At 38.9% G+C, this 21,261-nt stretch overlaps 1 protein-coding gene across 1 annotated transcript in view; it reads right to left on the bottom strand.

Annotated features, from left to right (window-relative positions):
- Positions 1–21,261, bottom strand: part of LOC120531301 (syntaxin-1A) — a 375,272-nt gene that overhangs the window by 297,667 nt on the left and 56,344 nt on the right. The window contains exon 2 of the mRNA XM_039756579.1: positions 5,853–5,930. Coding sequence (XP_039612513.1) covers positions 5,853–5,930 — 78 coding nt within the window. The remainder of the gene's footprint in view (positions 1–5,852; positions 5,931–21,261) is intronic.

Genomic DNA, 21,261 nt, shown 5'->3' with positions numbered 1-21,261 from the left:
TCAGAAAAATGTAAGTTTAGGGCATCTGCTATTTCATTGTCTGTATCTTTTAATTCCCCTTTACTATTCCTGATGAACTTGACCTCCTCCTTAACTGTTCTTTTACTACTAAAATACTGAAAGATATCCAGATAAAATATCTGGAGAAACATTTTGTCTTATGTATTGAATGACTGGGACAGGTTCAAAGTGTGGACTGATGACGGTACAGGAGATAATTATACTACACAGGAGCACTATATGAATGAAATGCTTAAGCCCTTCACCTATGGTTCTGCATCTGAGTTGATGGCTGCCGTTGAATTATTTGGTTATCACTTTCAAGTGTACCAAAATGGCCAAATATTTTACACCTTTGGACAACCGCCAATGCCTCTTAAACATCTTAGATTCACAGGTGACAATTTCAGTAGTGCACACTTTGATGTTTATGAATGTTTAAACTCTCAAAAGCTGGATGTGAAGTTATCGATGAAGCCGATTGTATGCTTACAACACTTGACAGATGCCGAATGTCACTTCAACACAAGTCCTGCAAATACTAACGTAATTGAAGCAAACCATGAAACTCAAACCGATTATGACAGCAGCAAAACAGTAAATAGGAGGCGTGTCAGACGTCAGGGTACAGTTTCTGATGCAGCTAGACGAAAACAACTTTGTGACGCTGCCGCCAAATACTCGCAGAAAAATCCACAAGTTAATAGACATGCTGTCTATAAATACTCGCAGGCAATTCCATAACTTAATAGAGACGCTGCCGCTAAATACTCGCAGGCATATCCACAACTTCATAGAGACGCTGTCGCTAAATACTCGCAGGCAATTCCACAAGATCATAGACACGCTGCCGCTAAATATTCACAGGCAAATCCACAAGTTCATACCGGGAATGCCTGTTAAACATCTTAGATTCACGAGTAGCGATTTGGGTAGTGAGCACTTTGATGAATGAAACCTGTTATCTTTACAACGGTTGACAAACACGGAATGTAACTTGAACACAACACGTCTTCCAAATAAAAACCTGATTGAAAGAAATAATGATAATCAAATCCTTAATGACAGCAACACTCATAACAGTGACAAAACAATTACATTGACAATCATGTTACGTTATTTTTAAAATGTTTCCTTTTCTTTTTCATAACTTCTTTAACACACTACTTCTCCGCTGCGAAGAGCGGGTATTTTGCTAGTTTTTAATAAATTTGCAAAAACCTCAAGAAAACTTGTTTCACGTTGTCATTATGGGGTGTTGTGTGTAGAATTCTGAGGAAAAAAATGAATTTAATCCATTTTGGAATAAGGCTGTAACATAACAAAATGTGAAAAAGAAAAGCTGATCAGGTTGTCTTCTGATGTCACTCTGGTGTCCAGATATAAAATGCAATCATTGTCTCAATTTTGGAAATCGCTACAAAAAGAATATTAGTCTTGAAGTTATAAAGCAATCAAATTATTGGTCATTTTTTTGACTTCCTATTTGTGCGAAAAGACTTTTCAGCCATGTCAATAATAAAAACCAAATGGAGAAATCGAATGGATGTTAATGCAGCGCTTCGTTTCTCAGAAATAACTCTGCAGCCATGTATATCAAATTTTCTAACAAAGAAGCAGCAGCAGATGTCTCACTAAAAAATTGTAATTGTATAACAGTACTGTATAACATATACCTAAATAATAATAAAATACTATCTATATTGGTTTTTATTTGTGTCTTAGCTTTCAGCTGGTACGCAAAATATTTATCCTATTTTCACCGGTCTGCAGGCGCAAAACGGTTGAAGAACACTGGCTTAGACTGATGACTGTGCAGATAACAATTGTTGCTACACCAGTCACAGCTTTATGAGAGAGGGACAAAGAGAAAGCCATTGTTAAAGAAACACAAAGGACATCTTAGCAGAGATTGCCAGAAAGCACCTGAGAGACTCTGAAGTCACTGAAAGAATCTTCTATGGTGTGTTGAGATAAAAATTGACCATTGTTGCCAATAGACTAAACACCAAGCTTGAACACTACACTTTATCAAAAAGACACCATTCCCACCTCGAGCTATAGTAGTGGTTGGTAGCATAAGGCAGCAGGGATGCTTCTTTGCAGCAGGCTCTAAACGGCTTGTGAGGGTAGAAGGTAAAATGAATTCAGCAAAATACAGGGGAATTTCTCAAGAAACCCATAATGCAAGAAACATGCACCTAGGGCAGGAGTGGGGAGATTCAGTCCTGGAGGGCCGCAGTGGCTGCAGGTTTTTGTTCCAACCCAGTAATTCACAGTAATTCAGATAAAAATACAGAGGAAATAAAACCTTTGGCATTGCATTTTTGATTTTGATTCCTGCCTTTTGATTTTGTGTTTCTTCTTGATATTTGGAATCCATGGTTTTGATCCCTTTCTTTTTTATTGCATGTTGTTACAGTACTTTGGTTTTGTGATTCTTTAGATTGGTGTGCCTTTAAGTTTTGTCACTTGACAATAAAGAAACATCACTTTTCAGTACATTACGCAGAGTAATTATTTATGCTCAACCTACTATATTAAAATTTTCTTCATCTTTTTTTCCCAGCAATCAATGGCAACACTGCATCTCTGGATGTTATATGTAAATATTTACTAAATTTGCAAAGCTGTTGAATATTTAGTGTGAACAAGTGGTGTCAGGCTGTTTTCTTTACTAGAAGATTGCATCATTTTAATATTATGCCTACAAGTCCAATCAACAGTAATATGGAAATTTAATATCAATTTTAGATATCTACTGTAATACAACTCGCTAATGTTTGGAAAAGTTCAAAATACACATACATGTAAGCTATACTAATTCACAATTATTTTAGAATGAAACACACTAAAACTTTTTCATCTACAGAAACTTCCACGATTGAACTGAATACAGAAAAAAATGACTTCTTACGAAGAAAAAATGGTTCTTATGTCCTGTCTCCTGGCCTCAGAAACGCTGTTCTTTGTTCTGTCCATAAGGGCCTAATACTCCTAACATTTACAAAACATCAAAGAAGCAGCTTTTTCTTTTAGATCCATGATACGTGTGTGCATTTGTTTTCGATCATTATGTTCCAGGTTGATATTGTTTATGTAATTTGTATGCTCAGTCCGTGTTTTATTATAATTTGTTTTATCAGTACTTTCAATCTTTCTTCTTCTTGTGATTCATCACATATTTTACATTTGTGGTTTTGAATTTTAGAATTCTTTATAAATTGCCTGATCTTTAATAGCAGCTGTGCTCCCAACCTCCTCCTCCTGTTTTATAAAAGAAAGATTGATTAGGTGCCGGATCCCCCTGCATAAATAATGGGACAATCAGTTTATTTAAAATCAGTACAGGAAACCGTTCAATTAAAAGTCCTGTTTATGTGGTTGAAGTTATACTTAATTTAATCTTATAAGACACCCTCAGATGTTTAAGATTAATATTGCCAAACCCTCTTCCTCCTCCTGTAAAGTGAATCAGGTTTGTAGAGTTCGGCCAGAATTCACCGCTGTCTAGATCACCTGTGCCTTTCATTTACTGTATAGCCAGGATATTGAGTGAAGTTGTCCGTTTTTTATTCAATGTATTACAGCATACAGATTAGTTCTCCTTGTGGTATAAATTAGGCGCAATGAGAAGTGGCAGAAGAATGGCAAAAATAAAGGCAATGGCAAGCAGCAGGACATAGCTACAAGCTAAATGGAAAAAAGGACCAGGTGTAATTTTATAAATTGTTTTTGATAATCCCACGGTTATGCAGTACACCAATTGTGCTATGTAGCTCTTTAACAAAACTAAAGGCAGGGCGATGCTCTTGCATATTTCTGCAGTACAGTACTTCTTGTTTAAAGTATAACAATTCAAAAATATGTCTTAAGACAGTTAACCGACAAAAGCGTGAAAGACATATGAGCGCCGACAAAACCACAATGGACAAAGTAGTGCCGACAAACCCACTAACTGGTTTTCGACAAATGCGCGCCGAAAAAATTGCCACGACAAAATCGCGAGAGAATGTACACATTATGTGCTAGGTTATAACTGTTATAACTGCTGATGGCATGCCGCGAACAAATAACTTAGTCGAGGGTTGGCATAACGCGTCGTATACAAAGCGGAATTATCAGCAGTCAGGCAGCCAGCAAGTCTAAATACGCTCAACTATCAAGACGTCTTGCTGCAATTCTTCCTACATATGCAGGGCGTGACCTTAAGGACTATCTGCGTGCAGTGCTGATGGCATGCCGCGTCTCATAATATTGACTTCTAAAATAAACATTATTATATATGCTTTAAACTAGTAATTCATATTTAATGAAACTTTCGCAATTTTGTCGGCACGATTTTGACACCGGGTTTTAATCAGCACTATTTTGTCAGCGCTCATATGTCTATTGCGCAAATGTTGGGTCACATCATAGGACAATGTACCCCTTTCATTTGCCAAAAGTAATGAAACTCACACTTGACTGCTTGTGTTAATGTTATACATTGCCATATCTCGAATTGCCTCTATGAATGAAGGATAGCTTTTTTATTTATTATACAGTATTAATTAATACTAATTTTGGACATAAAATGTTTTGTTCACTGTGAGAGTAAGCTGCCCCATTTAAGCTTTATTCACAACTCATCCACAGGCTTACAGGCAGCATCTCTTGAGTTTTAATATGTAAATAAAATTCAGGAATGTGATAACTGAAATGTGAATTTTTACAGACTTAGATAAATTAATTGGCTTGCATGGCCACCAGGTAATAACACACATTTCTAGCTTTGTACTAAAGCACTGAGATGTACTTCTCATTTTTGTCTCCACTTTCACCACATTTTTGACCTATTTTTGGTGTTCTTTAAAATATTCTTTCATTTTGCTCTGTATGTTAAAGGGTTTAGCTTGACCTGATTTTTCTTCTTTGCCACTTCACTAAGTCATTGTCTGCTTCTTGGTTCTTCAATTTGTCTGAATAGTTATTGACCTTGTGTTTGTTCAATGATATTCCATTATCCTACCGTTCAACAGTAGTAGTGACTCCCATCTCCCATCTCTACATACTAGTATTTGTCCTTTGTATCTACTAACCCAGAGGTCCAGTTAAAAAGAAAGCAAAAGAGCATACTGATACAGTTTTTGAAACATTTTCAGCAATAGCCTCCATTACAAATGTTGGTGTATATTGGTGTCAGGTAAAAATTAAAAAAAAAGTGAAAGTTAAATTCAGCCTTAATGCAAAATCTCAGAATGAAAAGTTGTCCCCTCTATCCCAGAAGTTATTCACAACCATAATTAGAGTAAGAGAGTTAAAAGAGTAGGTGTAACTGAATAAATCAAGTGGAAACCGGAATGAGGGATTCCTAGGTAATAAGAATCAAAAAACTGAGTACAACAGATTGTCAGTGGAAACAGCACAAAATAATCCAATGAACATAACAGCAAATATACTTGAGCCCTGCCACTGATGCCTGCACATTCTGTTTTTTAATGTAGTCAGCCCTGTCCAAGAAGTAGTTCAACAATTTTGGTGTGATATACTCTTAGACAAACGCCTCCACAAGATTCTTTTCACTGCAGATAATTATAACTCTCGAGGGATAGAAATCAGCTGGAGAAGTGCAGAGGCAGACACGAGTCTCCCTGCCAACACAGATGATGCTGGCAAGGGCAGAACAACAATGGGATCTCCAACTGAAAAAGCTTCTCAACCGCCTGGTTTCATAGCTGCTTGAAGGGCAACCCACATAAAGATTTTTTTTACATTAAGATAAAAACTGTAATCATGAGCCCCTGGCTTCCTGCAACAACAGTTTAGATGACTTTGTCACTGATTTATTTTAATTTTTCCTTGCTACATACCTGTTCGAAGAATTCATCCATAAAGCGGTCTCTATCCACACTGACTGCAACTTCATCATCTTCATCACTATCCTTTGCCTACAAACAGAAAAAACATCAAGAAGTAAGTGAATGATTGTGCTAGATATATATATATATATATATATATATATATATATATATATATATATATATATATATATTATTTATTTTTTTTTCAAAAGGCATACAATATAAAATTGTGGATTAGGGATTTTGACCCTTTCAACACATCAAATTGGAGAATCTTCTGTGAAGACAATACGTGCTGAGTGTGTTATTCATTTAACAAAAAACAATTTCTCCTATTAAGAAACATTCCATAAATTAGGAAAAAAGACAGAAAAGCGACAGAATCTATATATATAATTCACTAAGGCAAGACACCCATGGAAAGCACGCCAGAAAGGGTGTGGATTCACTAAGCCGCCAACGAGTAAGACGCCCATGGCGCACGCAGGAAGGAGCCACGCCCACCAACTCTAAGACCATTGGATACGACGACAACTCGCAGAACCACGCCCACCAACGGGAAAACCAGCGTCATTTATGTTCGTCTGTCGAGTCCACATGCAACTCTGAGCCACATTGACTGTTCATAGAGACATGTTTCTCGCGGAAGTGAATCGCTATATGCAGCGTGTAAAACAGTTTGCGAGGGGTATCCCATGGGATCCTTAAAACAATCCTTTAAAACTGAGGTTAAAACCCAATGAAGGAAGCAGTCTTTAAAAACCAATAAGCCCTGTGCCTCTGTTTCATTACCATCTCACCTGCTTCACCAATGCAGGCCCTGCAACAGTCGAGACGCTCTCTCAGCAGCTGACCTTTTCTGTGCCTGACCGGTTCACACAGATGCAGCGCGAGAGAAAGCCGCGCACACACACAGGCAGCACCAGAGACAGACAGAGGCACACACACAGACAGCTGGTGGGCAGCTCTCCGTGAGTTTCTCTTGCAAGCGGGCACATGACCAGGCGGTGTGTATGCTTCGAGAACGATGGTGGACGCGGCTTGCGACTGGTCACATGACCAGGCAGTGTGTATGCTTCGAGTGCGAGGGTGGACGCGACAGGACCATCTAGGAAAAATCATGTCACGGATGTGAATCGCTGTATGCAGTGTGTTAAACAGTTTGTTTGTCGCAGATGTGAATCGCTGTATGCAGCGTGTAGAACAGTTTGCAAGGGGTGTCCCTGTGTCTTTCCAGAAGTGTTCAACCATCAATAAATAATTATGCAGTGTTTGTTATGCCACGGGTTCACTATTGTGTTGTATTTTGCTCTCTCCAGAGTTCCATCTTTTCATTCACTTACTGTTGTATTCTCACACCAACCCATTTTAGACAACCGTGTCTTTCCAGAAGTGTTTAGCATTCAATACATAATTATGCATGAGATTGAGCGTGTGTCTACCCGGCACAGAGAGGCGTGGGTAAGCCGTTGAACCCCATTCGGGCTGCAAACCGTGGAATTCCCACAAAGTGCGACTCATACGCTCTCACTGATTACGTCCCTACCCTTTGTACACACCCCCCTCCCACCTCGTTACTACCGTGGTTGGGTGTCTTGGTGGATTATATATAGAAAAGCAGCCAACACCGCACAGAGCAATGAAAAGTCTATGTGAGTCACAGGTGCATCTGGACTGTGCAAAGACGACAACGACGAGTTGGAGGTGGGCACATGAGCGGGCAGTGCATACTGAACGAGAAATCAGCAGACTAGCATGACGGAGGGAGTGGAATAGACGTCCTTCTCCTCTCCTGCCGTTCCATCCTCCGCGCCTGAGCTCCGTCCAGCCCCATCCCTCCGTCTGGCAGGAGAAGGCGCGATGCCGGTCCGCCAGTTTTCAGTCACGGACGATTGTGTGTTGGTTCGTTCCGTGCATTGTTACAATGTTGCTTTTCTTGCTGATTTATTACATTACCGATTTTTCAAATGTTAATTTTTTCCCTGTGCTTAAAAATCATTAAAAAACCGGCCTGATTATGCAGCGTATGGTTCGCCACGGGTTGGCTAGTTATTATTAAGGCAGCTGAGGGGTTATGTATTTTTTTTGTTTAATGTCACAGTCCACTCTCACACAGTCACTTGATTGAAAAAGGTCAGTATAGACAGTAAACAACCATTTTGAAATTTACATGAAAACAACTCAATGCATTTGAAAAAAAAAAAATCAGCATCTTTTATTAAAAAACACAGCATGTGAACAACTAACCAATTGAAGTCATTTTTGCATTATTTTGCATCCTGACAAACACATATGCATTCTGCATAAACTGTTAGGAACATCATAATAGTAAATTATATATTACAGCTTGCTATCCTAGAAATCAAGACTTTGTGATCAATCAAAACAGGGTTGCATTATGGTTCCCAGTTTGATTCTTTCCTGGGATGACCAATATGTCAATTGTGTGCATTCCCTGTGTGCCCATGTATGTGTGTAGTTTTCCATGAACTGAGTTTTCTTTCACAATCCAAGTGACTGATTTGGCCAAGTCTCAAAGTGTGGCTGTGTGTGTGTCTTCTGTCATTCTGTATCTCATATGGGGATAATTCTAGCTGTTGAGATAGGATCAAATTCCCAGTGGCCCTGCAGTACAAAAAGCAGGTTAAGAAAACAAATAGATAGACATTTGAGTAATTAGAACATTTGAGCTGGATGCATGGTATTAATAGAAATAAATCAATGAAGATTCATATAAAAGTGTTTCAATGTACGGTATAACAAATGAAACTACTGAAGAAATCTGAGCAATCATCTTGTATCATCTATTATCATAATACTGCACTCTAAAACCTTTCTTTCCCAAATATGGTTACTCTTGAAAAAATAACATTGGTTGTCATTTAAAAATGATAACTTATAACACAATCAAATGTTTGTAGTGTAAATTTGTGTCATAGCTTATTTTAGGAAATAGGTTATAAGGACTGTAGCTTCTCAAGAGCATAGAGTTATGCTTAGAGTAATAGATTTAATAAAATTAGAGCATTCACTTTTACTTTGTTCACAGTACTGTATATATGCTCAAAAAATTAAAGGAACACTTTTTAATCAGAGTATAGCCAAGTCAATGAACCTTCTGGGATACTGATCTGGTTAGTTAAGTGGCAGAGGGGGTTGTTAATCAGTTTCAGCTGTTTTGGTGTTAATTAAATATACAACAGGTGTACTAGAGGGGCAACAATGAGAAGACCCCCAAAACATGAATGGTTTGACAAGTGGAGGCCGCCGACATTTTTCCCTCCTCATCTTTTCTGACTGTTTTTTCACTAGTTTTTCATTTGGCTACAGTCAGTGTCATTACTGGTAGCATGAGGCAATACCTTGAGCCTACAGAGGTTGCACAGGTAGTCCAACTTCTCCAGGATGGCACATCAATATGGTCCATTGCCAGAAAGTTTGCTGTGTCTCCCAGCATAGTCTCAAGGGCATGGAGGATATTCCAGAAGACAGGCAGTTACTCTAGGAGAGCCGGACAGGGCCATAGAAGGTCCTTAACCCATCAGCAAGACCAGTATTTGCTCCTTTGGACAAGGAGGAACAGGATGAGCACTGCCAGACCCCTACAAAATGACCTACAGCAGGCCACTGGTGTGAATGTCTCTGGCCAGACAGACTTCATGAGGGTGGCCTGAGGAACCGATGTCCTCTAGTGGGCCTTGTGCTCACTGTCTGGCACCGTGGAGCTCAATTGGCATTTGCCATAGAATACCAGAACTGGCAGGTCCACCACTGGTGCCCTGTGCTTTTCACAGATGAGAGCAGGTTCACCCTGAGCACATGTGACAGACGTAAAGGGTCTGGAGAAGCCGTGGAGAATGTTATGCTGCCTGTAACATCATTCAGTATGACCGGTTTGGTGGTGGGTCAGTGATGGACTGGGATGGCATATCCATGGAGGGACACACAGACCTCTACAGGCTAGACAACGGCTTGCCTTGACTGCCATTAGGTATCAGGATGAAATCCTTCAACCCATTGTCAGACCCTTTGCTGGTGCAGTGGGTCCTGGGTTCCTCCTGATGCACGACAATGCCTGGCATCATGTGGCGAGAGTATGCAGACAGTTCCTGGAGGATGAAGAAATTGATACCATTGAGTAACCCCAACACTCGCCTGACCTAAATCCAATAGAACACCTCTGGGACATTATGTTTCTATCCATTCAACGCCGCCAGGTTGCACCTAAGACTGTCCAGAAGCTCAGTGATGCCCTGGTCCAGATCTAGGAGGAGATCCCCAGGACACCTTCTGTAGTCTCATTAGGAGCATGCCCCGACATTGTCAGGCATGCATACAAGCACGTGTGAGCCATACAAACTACTGAGTATGATTCTGAGTTGCTGCAATGAAATTTTGGCAAAATGTACTAGACCGCTGCATTATTTTTTCACTTTTATTTTCAAGGTGTATTTGAATTCAGCACTCTGTAGGTTGATCATTTTCATTTCCATCAAACAATGTGGCATCCTTTCGTTCCTAACACATTACCCAGTCCATATCAATATACATAACCATCATGATTTTTTTTCCATTGAGATCTGGTGTGTTTTCAAAGTGTTCCTTTAATTTTTCTGAGCAGTTTATATATATACTGTATATATCAAGAGAAACATATATATATCTCGTAAGAAAGCAGATATTTCATGAGTGTGTATGTATGTTTATGTGTATATAAACATATTGGCCACTTGGGGTGTTGCATTCTCCAGAACACCAGGCAAAACTGCAGAGACGCAAGTCCCTGGTTCAAATAAAAGGTTTATTGACATAAATACCTTACAAAGGCTTAGAAAGTGACATAAGTGAGTTTTGTCCAACTTCCTGATCTGATTCTGAAGACCTGGATGAGGCTCCTTTTTATCTGGAAGAAGCACTTCCAGGTTTGTGGAAACCCAACAAAGTATGGTTCACAGATCCCCGTGGCACCCCCTGGTGGCACCCACAGAACCCAACAGGGCCTACGCATTTGACTACAGTCCCCAGCACAACTTGTGGGCGCTGCTCAGGAATGCTGCCTCCTTCCATGGCTAAGGCAAGGTACGCCCTGCCATTCTGCCTGTACACTTGCCACCTGGGACTTCCAGCCAGGAAAGGAAAGGGAGTCCATCCTGTAAGGGAGACTAGATCCTGCACACCATCCATTACAATAAAAACAGTAGTATATATATATATATATATATATATATATATATATATATATATTGTCTCAGGTGGCTGGGTGCGGTCGGCAATCAGCCGCCTATTTAAGGAGCCGTCGCCCTACAATCAAGGCTGGAGTCGGGTGAGGAGGAAGATGAGGTCGTTGCAGAGGAGGCGAGGAGAGGCCCGAGTGATTTGTGTGTAGAGACAGTGGTTAGTGAGAGCCTGGACTTTGGGGAGACTGGGGGTTTGGTGGCAGTGCACTTGACTTTTGTATATAGAACTGTAAATAAACGTGTGGTGATGGCTGAAACGGTGTCCGCCTGTGTGTGTCCGGGCGTCCTATTTCACTATATATATATATACATACTGTATATATATATATAGATATACATACTGTATATATATATATATACTGTATATATATATATATACTGTATATATATATATATATACTGTATATATATATATATATATATTATATTATTTTAAAAAAATCCTAGGACAAGATGAGACTTTGTGCCAAGAGATTTGTGTGAATTCTATTGTCACACACAGTTCCTGTGCTCTCAGCTAATATAAATTTTTACTTTATCCTCATTTCAGTACAAAACATACAATCTATAAATCTTCGATGTAGTCCTTTTCTGGACAATGAGTTTATACTTTCTAGATGAAACGTCAATGACTAAGCGAAGAAGAAGGGGCAGCACGTCAAAAATAGGCCCAAAAGTGTTGGAGAGAAAAGAATTCAAAAAAGAACAATAATAATCTAAGTGCAAATTCGGAAAATAAGGAAAGCTATAATCAGCCCGGACCAAGTGGAATTGAAAACCTAACAGGTCGAATCAGGGGCGGAAATAAAAGACAAAGAGTAGAAAACAAAGTAAAACATCGTAATGAGGTTCAAAAACGTTGGTACGATACACATACAGAGCAGGTTAGAGATTATGAAAGTACTAAAAACTGATAGTAAAGATCACATTAGCCCTAAGAAATGGACATTATTACTCGGTGAAATAACAGAACAGAAAAAAAGAGATTGAATATATGGACATAGGTGATATGACAGAAGTATGCAGATATTGTAAGGCTTTAAAGTTTAAGTTGGAGACTTGTAGATCGTCTAATTTGTGTTGCCATCAGGGAAAAGCAGTGTTTCTTCCCAATGAACAGGCATATCTGTGAGAAACACAAGATTTGTTATTTGGTGAAAATGAAATTCACAAACACTACAGGCAAAATATCCAAATCTACAATAATCTGTTCACGTTTGCATCATTCAATGCTCAAAACGTAGATTTACACGACCATAACACCATACGCTATGACAATCTGTACTACCGCAACAATTAAAGCAACTACAAATTTAATTTAATGGAAACCACAATTATATCAGGTTTATATTTACGATCATGGAGAAGCAATGCAACATAGAATCGAAAGAGTTAAATGATCTGATGTATTAGAAATTTTATAGCCAATAATGGATACAAACCCATATGTCCAAAAGTATAGCATTTTACACAAAATATATCTGAAAAACACGGACAAAGAAGTTTTCTTGGATTTCTATATGAATCCAAAAGATCACGCTTGCATATACTGTAAAATAAACCAACATGTGATGAATTGTCAGCGATAATAGATTCGAAAGACGGAGATATCAAAGACAGAGTTGATATCCATGTTTATCCAAAAGCAAAGCATGATTCATCGCAAGTGGCAGATGTGGGAAATTACTAGTGCGTACTGCCCAAATTGGGTTTGGAGAGCGAAGCAAGCAGCATATATTTATATATTGTCACACACGTGCGCATGGGAGGCAGCTAAAGGGCTTAAATGAAGGCAGTTCAGAGGCATGCCGGGATGTGGCAGAGTGCATGGACTTTTTTTCTCACTTCCCTGTAGACCATTCCTGGGAGACTCCACCTGGCTCTCTTGACATCACTTCCGGGACCGAACCAATGGAAACAGACCTTACCAGCTCCGGCCCCCCTGATGTCACGTCCGGGCCTGATCCAATGAGCGATGAGCACATGCCCGATCCTTATGACCTCACTTCCTGTCTTCCCCTTTAAAAGCCTGCCCTTTTCCCCTTTTCCCTCAGTCTTGTTTTGGACTCCGTTGTATGCACTTTAGTGCTGGTTATTGTGACTAAAACGACTTTTGCAGCCGGGATACCATATTACACAGGTGGCTGCCCCAAACCTTTATCTGTTCATGTCTCGTTATTGTGACAATATATATATATATATATATATACACACATATCCACATCTATATTGTCACGCATTCGAGGCTATCCTTATGGGCTCAACAGAGTTATGTGATAACCTGCCGGAATGAGAGGGGGCACTGTTGCTAAAATTATTTTCTCCTTCTCTCACTATAGCACAGAGAAACTTTCCAGGGAGGGCATTTAGCTTTGCCCCTTCTGGGCCGCAACACATAAGTAGCCCAGCCACCCAGAAGGAGGCATTTTTTTGAGCGGAGCAGGCTGCTGGATGGAGTTCCCTGGACCCAGAGTTTCATGGCAAAAGAGCCTAATGATTTCCATTTATTGATTTGCCCAAATGGGCGAAGTATTGAAGCCATAAAGGCACTTCTTTGATTTGGACAGCAAGATTAAATGGGGTGACCCAGATGGTGTCCCAACTACTTTTTTGCTCCTTTGTCCTTTCATTCTGGCACTCGACCACTATATATAAAACAGTGCTTTGCAATGCTTGCCTACATTGACCCAATGGTTTCTTGTCCATTTTATTGCTGCTTTAAGTAGCTCACTATTGTTAGAAGGCTGGCTTGCTTTGGTCACACTGGAATGTGACTGTGGCAGGTTTGCCCATTTTACTTTTTTCCCTGCAGCTGGGAGGGAGGCTGTTTGCTTGAATGATGGCATGTGTGCTGACTCAACAGTGACATCATCTCCAGTCTGACCATTTCATTATGTAGGCTGGTGGACAATGTACGATCATAGCTTTTTCATACAGAAAGGATTTTTTTTTAAGTACAGGGATTTATTATTTTCAATCTTAAAAAATATAATATCCCAGGACTGTTATTCAAATGTGAGGCAAGAACAAAGCTATGAGGAAGTAGTACATATAGAATGAATTTTAAAAAACTGAACGCTAATTCTCAGATGCTGAATCCAGATGCTTAAACATTGCCAGATGGTGGCATGGGGACGTACAGTTCAAAGAGTTACTATGCTGACAGTTGAAGCAAACTGTGAGGTTGATTTCTGACTCTAAACTCTAAAACCTGACTGCATTAAATAATTTTGCAAAACTGTAAAGTTGAACCATTATTTTAAGGTTGTTGCATAGATTAGTGTCTGTAGGAAAGTGTTTATGAGACAGAAGTATATATGCAAAGCTAAATTCAAAATCACTACTGTTTTCCAGTGCTAATTCATGGTCAGTGAAGCCTACTATGGCAACAATAAGCAAAAAGCAGAAATTAACTTTGGACTGGATACTAGTCTAAATACATGCTGTACTCAGACATAAATACACACACTTACTTTACCAAATTAGTTTCACCAAATAAACTAGTGGAATGTTTTCAAATTACAAAAGAAAAATGAGTTGAATGAAGGCAGATAGTGAAAACATGAAAAACCCCACTACAAAAGGCACCCCATCTATTGGAATCAAACCTGGACTAGAAGCATGTGAAGTGGCAGCACTCCATACTTTGCCACCATGCCATCCAAATGTATACGTAAAAGGTAGCAAATTAGTCACCAATGACTAAATAAAAATGATTTAGCTGAAACTCATAGTGGTAGAATCACAAAATGGCTTGTGTTGGTGAGGAGAGGATCTCAGGCTAAACATAATATACAAAGTGACCCTGAATAAAACAGAGGTTATACAACTGGGATCCTAATGAAAAGGAACTCATATTAAGCTGTAAGTGTCACAGATCTTCAGACACATATCTACAGTTAGGTCCATAAATATTTGGACAGAGACGTTTTTCTAATTTTGGTTCTGTACATTACCACAATGAATTTTGAATGAAACAACTCAGATGCAGTTGAAGTGCAGACTTTCAGCTTTAATTCAGTGGGTTGAACAAAAAGATTGCATAAAAATGTGAGGCAACTAAAGCATTTTTGTAACATAATGCCTTCATTTCAGGGGCTCAAAAGTAATTGGACAATTGACTCAAAGGCTATTTCATAGGCAGGTGTGGGAAGTCTGTTGTTATGTTATTAGCAATTAAGCAGATAAAAGGCCTGGAGTTGATTTGAGGTGTGGAGCTTGCATGTGGAAGATTTTGCTGTGAACAGACAACATGTGGTCAAAGGAGCTCTCCATGCAGGTGAAAGAAGCCATCTTTAAGCTGCGAAAACAGAAAAAAACACATCCGAGAAATTGCTACAATATTACGAGTGGCAAAATCTACAGTTTGGTACATCCTGAGAAAGAAAGCAAGCACTGGTGAACTCAGCAACGCAAAAAGACCTGGACGTCCACGAAAGACAACAGTGGTGGATGATCGCAGAATCATTTCCATGGTGAAGAGAAACCCCTTCACAACAGCCAACCAAGTGAACAACACTCTCCAGGGGGTAGGCGTATTGATATCCAAGTCTGCCATAAAGAGAAGACTGCATGAAAGTAAATACAGAGGGTGCACTGCAAGGTGCAAGTCACTCATAATCCTCAAGAATAGAAAGGCTAGATTGGACTTTGCTAAAGAACATCTGAGAAAGCCAGCACAGTTCTGGAAAAACATTCTTTGGACAGATGAAACCAAGATCAACCTCTACGAGAATGATGGCAAGAAAAAAGTATGGAGAAGGCGTGGAACAGCTCATTATCCAAAGCATACCACATCATCTGTAAAACATGGTGGAGGCAGTGTGATGGCTTGGGCGTGCATGGCTGCCAGTGGCACTGGGACACTAGTGTTTATTGATGATGTGACACAGGACAGAAGCAGCCGAATGAATTCTGAGGTGTTCAGAGACATACTGTCTGCTCAAATCCAGCTAAATGCAGTCAAATTGATTGGGTGGCGTTTCATGATACAGATGGACAATGACCTAAAACATACAGCCAAAGCAACCCAGGAGTTTATTAAAGCAAAGAAGTGAAAAATTCTTGAATGGCCAAGTCAGTCACCTGATCTTAACACAATTGAGCATGCATTTCACTTGTTGAAGACTAAACGTCGGTCAGAAAGGTCCACAAACAAACAGCAACTGAAAGCCACTGCAGAAAAGGCCTGGCCGATCATTAAAAAGGAGGAAACCCAGCATCTGGTGATGTCCATGAGTTCAAGACTTCAGGCTGTCACTGCCAGCAAAGGGTTTTCAACCAAGTATTAGAAATGAACATTTTATTTCCAGTTATTTAATTTGTCCAATTACTTTTGAGCCCCTGAAATTAAGGGATTGTGTTAAAAAAATACTTTAGTTCCGTCACATTTTTATGCATTCATTTTGTTCAACCCACTTAAAGCTGAAAGTTTGCACTTCAACTGCATCTGAGTTGTTTCATTTAAAATTCATTGTGGTAATGTACAGAACCAAAATTAAAAAAAAGATGTCTCTATCCAAATATTTATGGACCTAACTATAAGTCAAGTAAGTTTAAACTATACAGATTGGGGTCTGAGATTCGTCTCCCAAGTGTTGCATGTGAGTTTGGCATTCACTTGACCACATAAATATGCGATCAACTGCAGAATCTTTCCATTCTACTCTAGGCCACAATTACTAAATACTAGTTTACCACAAAAAAGCAAGAGTCAACCAGGCAGAAGCTGTAGACATGACAAGCAAGCTCACACTTGATAAGTCAGCTCCTAAGTATAGCTCTATATATGAAAGGCCCACATTGTACTGAACTACTGTATGCATTTATTAAGTGCAAAAATAGAATCGAATAGTAAAAAGGGTTCAGTTTAGCATTAAATTTACAAATAAAAATCCCATTGTTGGCTATGTTCCCTTTAAAGTCATTTATCGGTTCTTCATGTCCCATCAAATAAAAGGAATTCCCATAAAATATAGAAAAACAAAACCTTCAGAGACATTAACTAAAGGAGAAAAATACAGCTAAGCTATCCCCAGGTTGATGATCTTCCAAATAGCTGTCCCTCGGTGCTAAACACAGGAAAACATGCTTTACAAAAGCTGTCCCCAGTGTGTAGATCTTCCGGGCAGCTGTGGCTGAACACTGGGCTGAACAGAACAAAAATGTAGAAGAAAATATCAGAGTGTTAGTAATAACACTGCAGTACAAATTAGTAAACCACTTAAATATGACCGGCATTAAAGACCCAGCTAAGAACCACAAGATGAGACCTGTGTACAGCTGAAGTATAATAAAGAGCATATTGCAGAAAAATGCTGTGTAGTAGTGTGTAGTAGTAACTAGTCAGGAGTTGTAATTAACAAATAAGACAGATGCATTGCAGGCCGAATATAGCCTTGATAATTAAAATAAAAGTGCTTACATGTTCTCTAACAGAAAAAAAAGAGAAAAACACAAGCAGTACAACTTAATTACCACATAGGACAACTGACCAGATCAGAAAGTATCCTTTCTGGAAGCAAAATGGATGCTATATGCCAGGTACCTAAACATTTATTATCAGTCAAAGAAAATCATTATAATAATTTAGTCACTCAAGTGTTACTGTATTAAATATATTTATTAAATAGGATACTGATTATCTAAATCACCACTATGACAGAAAAAAGTAAACCCAGGGAACCAAATATTTTAAGTCTGTTATTAAGTGATTAATTTCATTAAAATGTCTGTCAGCCAAGACATGTCCTTGCAACACAATAATTCTTTGAGGCGCCCTGCTGACACAGTATATTAATTGCTCTATTACCATTGCAAGGGTTGAACACAGGCTTGGATATCAGAACACATTGATTTTCCAGCACAAAAGCTGGCTGGGTATATTTCTGCTAAACTAACACAGATAAATATAGAACCTTCTGAAGCCTTTTATAATATTTATATTCTGGGTTTTATACTTATATTCTTGGCTTCTGTACTGGACCTCTGGTATCTGTTCAGCCCAGGACTGCTGTGGTTTTTAAAAATGAATATAAACTACAGATATAAAACTTGTGATTAACATTTTGAAAGTAATGATTCAAAGCATTCAGAACAATAAAGCATTCAGCAGCATTAAATCAAATCGTTATTTGCAGAAAGAGCTCTGGTGGCATGAAAACAAGCAGTCACCGGGAAATAAGAGACATGGAATACAGAATGAATTGTTAATCATTCTTGAAAATGAATGCAGCCTGACAACGGCTCATCACAAATCCACCTACAGTATCTGATGACTGTGATCTGACGTCTGATCATTTTGTGGGAACGTGACTTACAGAAGATGCTCTCTAATCTTAGCTTTCCATACTTTTAGGGAAGACAAAGAACTGGCTCAGATAAACTATAAAGCCAGTAAGGCGAAATGTCTCATGACCCTCATGTGCTTTTAAATACTGTAAACACACAACTGCACTAAAGCCAGTCAGTCCTCTTTAGGCAAATAATATGCTAATTTGAAAAATGTAAAATTAAGCTATGAGTCTTAAATAAATGCCCACTTTATGCTCATTGACAGCTCCACTAAGTCTTTACCCTAAGGCAAAAAATCTATCCAATGTCTATTGGCAAAACAAGAGAATGAACTGATTTATCCCAAGCAGTGACATTATGCATTTTGACAGACAGGCTCGCCAGCCTAAGATGCAGGATTGATTCATTCTCAGAACAAAATCACAAACCTACTGGCTGACCAAGTAAGACACTGCTGTGACAGATAGTTGCATACACTTGCTGTGCCATGTGTACCCATGTGTGCCATGAGCAGATAATTGCCAGTTAGAAAACTACTGAGAGCATGAGTGGGAGAATGTAAAAGTGGGGAGGGAGATTAAGATCTGATACAGCAGATCACAGATTTTTAAACAAAACTCTGGTAATTAAATAAGCTGAATCACAGAAATAGACAAGAAACCAATTCCCTTAATACAAATGTTATAGGGAGGTAGGGAGACAAATACAGATGAGACACTTAGCTTTTCAGTGAAAGGGTGGGAAATAAGATTGATATACATCAAAGAAAGCTACAGTGAGTCTCTCATGTTGGAAACTAGCTGGTAACGGCATTTAGGTTTTAATTTTATTATGAATTTCCTCAGTCATTCGAAACACTCGACTGTATAGACTCTGCTGGGTAGCAGCAGTGATTAAATAACAACAGAATTAGGAGAAATATCTGGATTTTATTAACAGGAAAAGCTTGATAGTTGGAAGACAATTGTCTAATAAACAAGCCCATGACATTGATAATTTAAAGAATGTAGCGGAGGAGATGATAACAAAAATAATTATATGTATCCAGAGACAAAACAAAAATAAAAAGTCATAGTCAATTAACAAAGGTATTAGTTGTCAAAAATCATACTGTGGCCTGTAGTGGGCGCTGCAGCTTGCCAATCCTCAGACACATTATAGTGCAAACACACTTTATGCCCAAATAAAGGGCATTTATTGGACCCCAAAACCTTCTCTACAAAAAAAAAAAACACCAAGCACAGCTCTCCTTACACCTCTAAGAGTATAGCTTACTGTGTCGCAACTCTGACGCCTCAAACTAAGGCAGAAAGTTTTCTTTTAAAATCGACCTGAGAACTGCAACTCCAAGCCATCTGGAGTGGTTGTATGGGAACCAGGACAGTCCTTCCCTGACTGTGCCCACTTGGCAGTCGCCAAAGACCACAACAGGGTTGTGTTTCCAGACTTCATTTCCCATTCAACTGTGCTAGTCCTAATCAGGTTCAGCCCTCAGGAAAACTGCCATCCTACAGCTTCTTCTGCAGTGTGGGGGAATGACCTGGGCATACCAGGAGTATGCCCATTTTCCTAGTCCTTCCATTATAGAGCTCTTGAAGGCCATGATGTTACTCACTCCTAACATTAACCCAGTTGTCAGAAACCAAAAGATCTTTGTCTTTGGTATGTAATGTTTTTAGGGTTTCAAAGTCTTTAGAAGCAATGCACCAGCAACAATAAACAAGGCATCTGTGGATTCTTGTGCTCTGAAATGTAATATGTCTATACCAGTCTCCAGGTTTTAAAGCATAAGAAATTTTACAAATGACGAGATCATTCAGTCCATCAGGCTCATTTGTTTAGCTATTAGTTAAGCTGTCCCAATATTTCATTTATCTCAATATCTTTCTAGCTTCAATCCTAAATGCACTTCCCCTTATTTTCGCTGGTGTCCTCAAGTATGTGATTCACAGTTAAGCTGAAAGAATTCAGCTGGATTTACTTTATCAGTGCCTTTAAGAAATTTGAAGGTCTGTATTAGGTCCCTATACAGTCTCCTCTGCTCGAGACTAAACAGGCTTAATTCTCCGAGTTGGCCAGAGTAGGACACATCCTTAAGTCCTGGGATGCACTTGGTCTCCTTATAGCAGCTTCAACTGCTGCTACGTCTTTCTTGTAGAGTGGTGACCAGGACTGTACATGATACTCCAGATGTAGTCTCACTAGTGCATTATATTGCCTAAACATAAGGTAACTTGATTTATATTTAACAGTTTTTACAACATAACCTAACAATTTATCAGCCATTTCAATATCTTCTGTGTATTGCTCAGATGATAAAAAATGTTGTGTCAACATAAATTCTTTAATCATTTTCAAAGGTTGTTTCCTTCAGGACAGTGTCTCACATCTTGTATTTATAATTGACATTCCTTTTGCCCACGTGTAGCACTTTGAACTTTTCTATGTTAAACCGCAGTTTCCAAGTGTTTGCCCTGTTTTAAAGCTTATCCAAGTCTTTTTGAATCAATATCTGCTGTTCTTCCAATTTTAGTGTCTATTAATTTCACAAGTTTACCAACTATACCAAAATCTATGTCATTAATATATGTCAGAATAAATAACGGTCCCAGGAATGACCCCTGAAGGACTCCATTGATGATTTCAAAATTCTTCTCTTATATGCACTCATCTCCTCATGGTTAATCAACTTGAAATTCGGTTTTGTAGGTTAACTCTGATGCCTACAGCTTCTAGTTTCAAAATTAATCTTTGGTGGGAATACATCAAAGGCTTTTTGAAAATCTACGTAAATTATGTTGTATGCTTTGCTTTTGACAATTATTGTAGTTGCATATTCAAAAAAATCTTTTTATATAGGTACCATTCTAATGTACTTCTTTCTAAAG

Source organism: Polypterus senegalus, chromosome 6, assembly GCF_016835505.1.
Source record: "Polypterus senegalus isolate Bchr_013 chromosome 6, ASM1683550v1, whole genome shotgun sequence".
Classification (NCBI taxonomy): domain Eukaryota; kingdom Metazoa; phylum Chordata; class Cladistia; order Polypteriformes; family Polypteridae; genus Polypterus; species Polypterus senegalus.
This window is presented reverse-complemented; position numbering and strand designations above follow the sequence as displayed.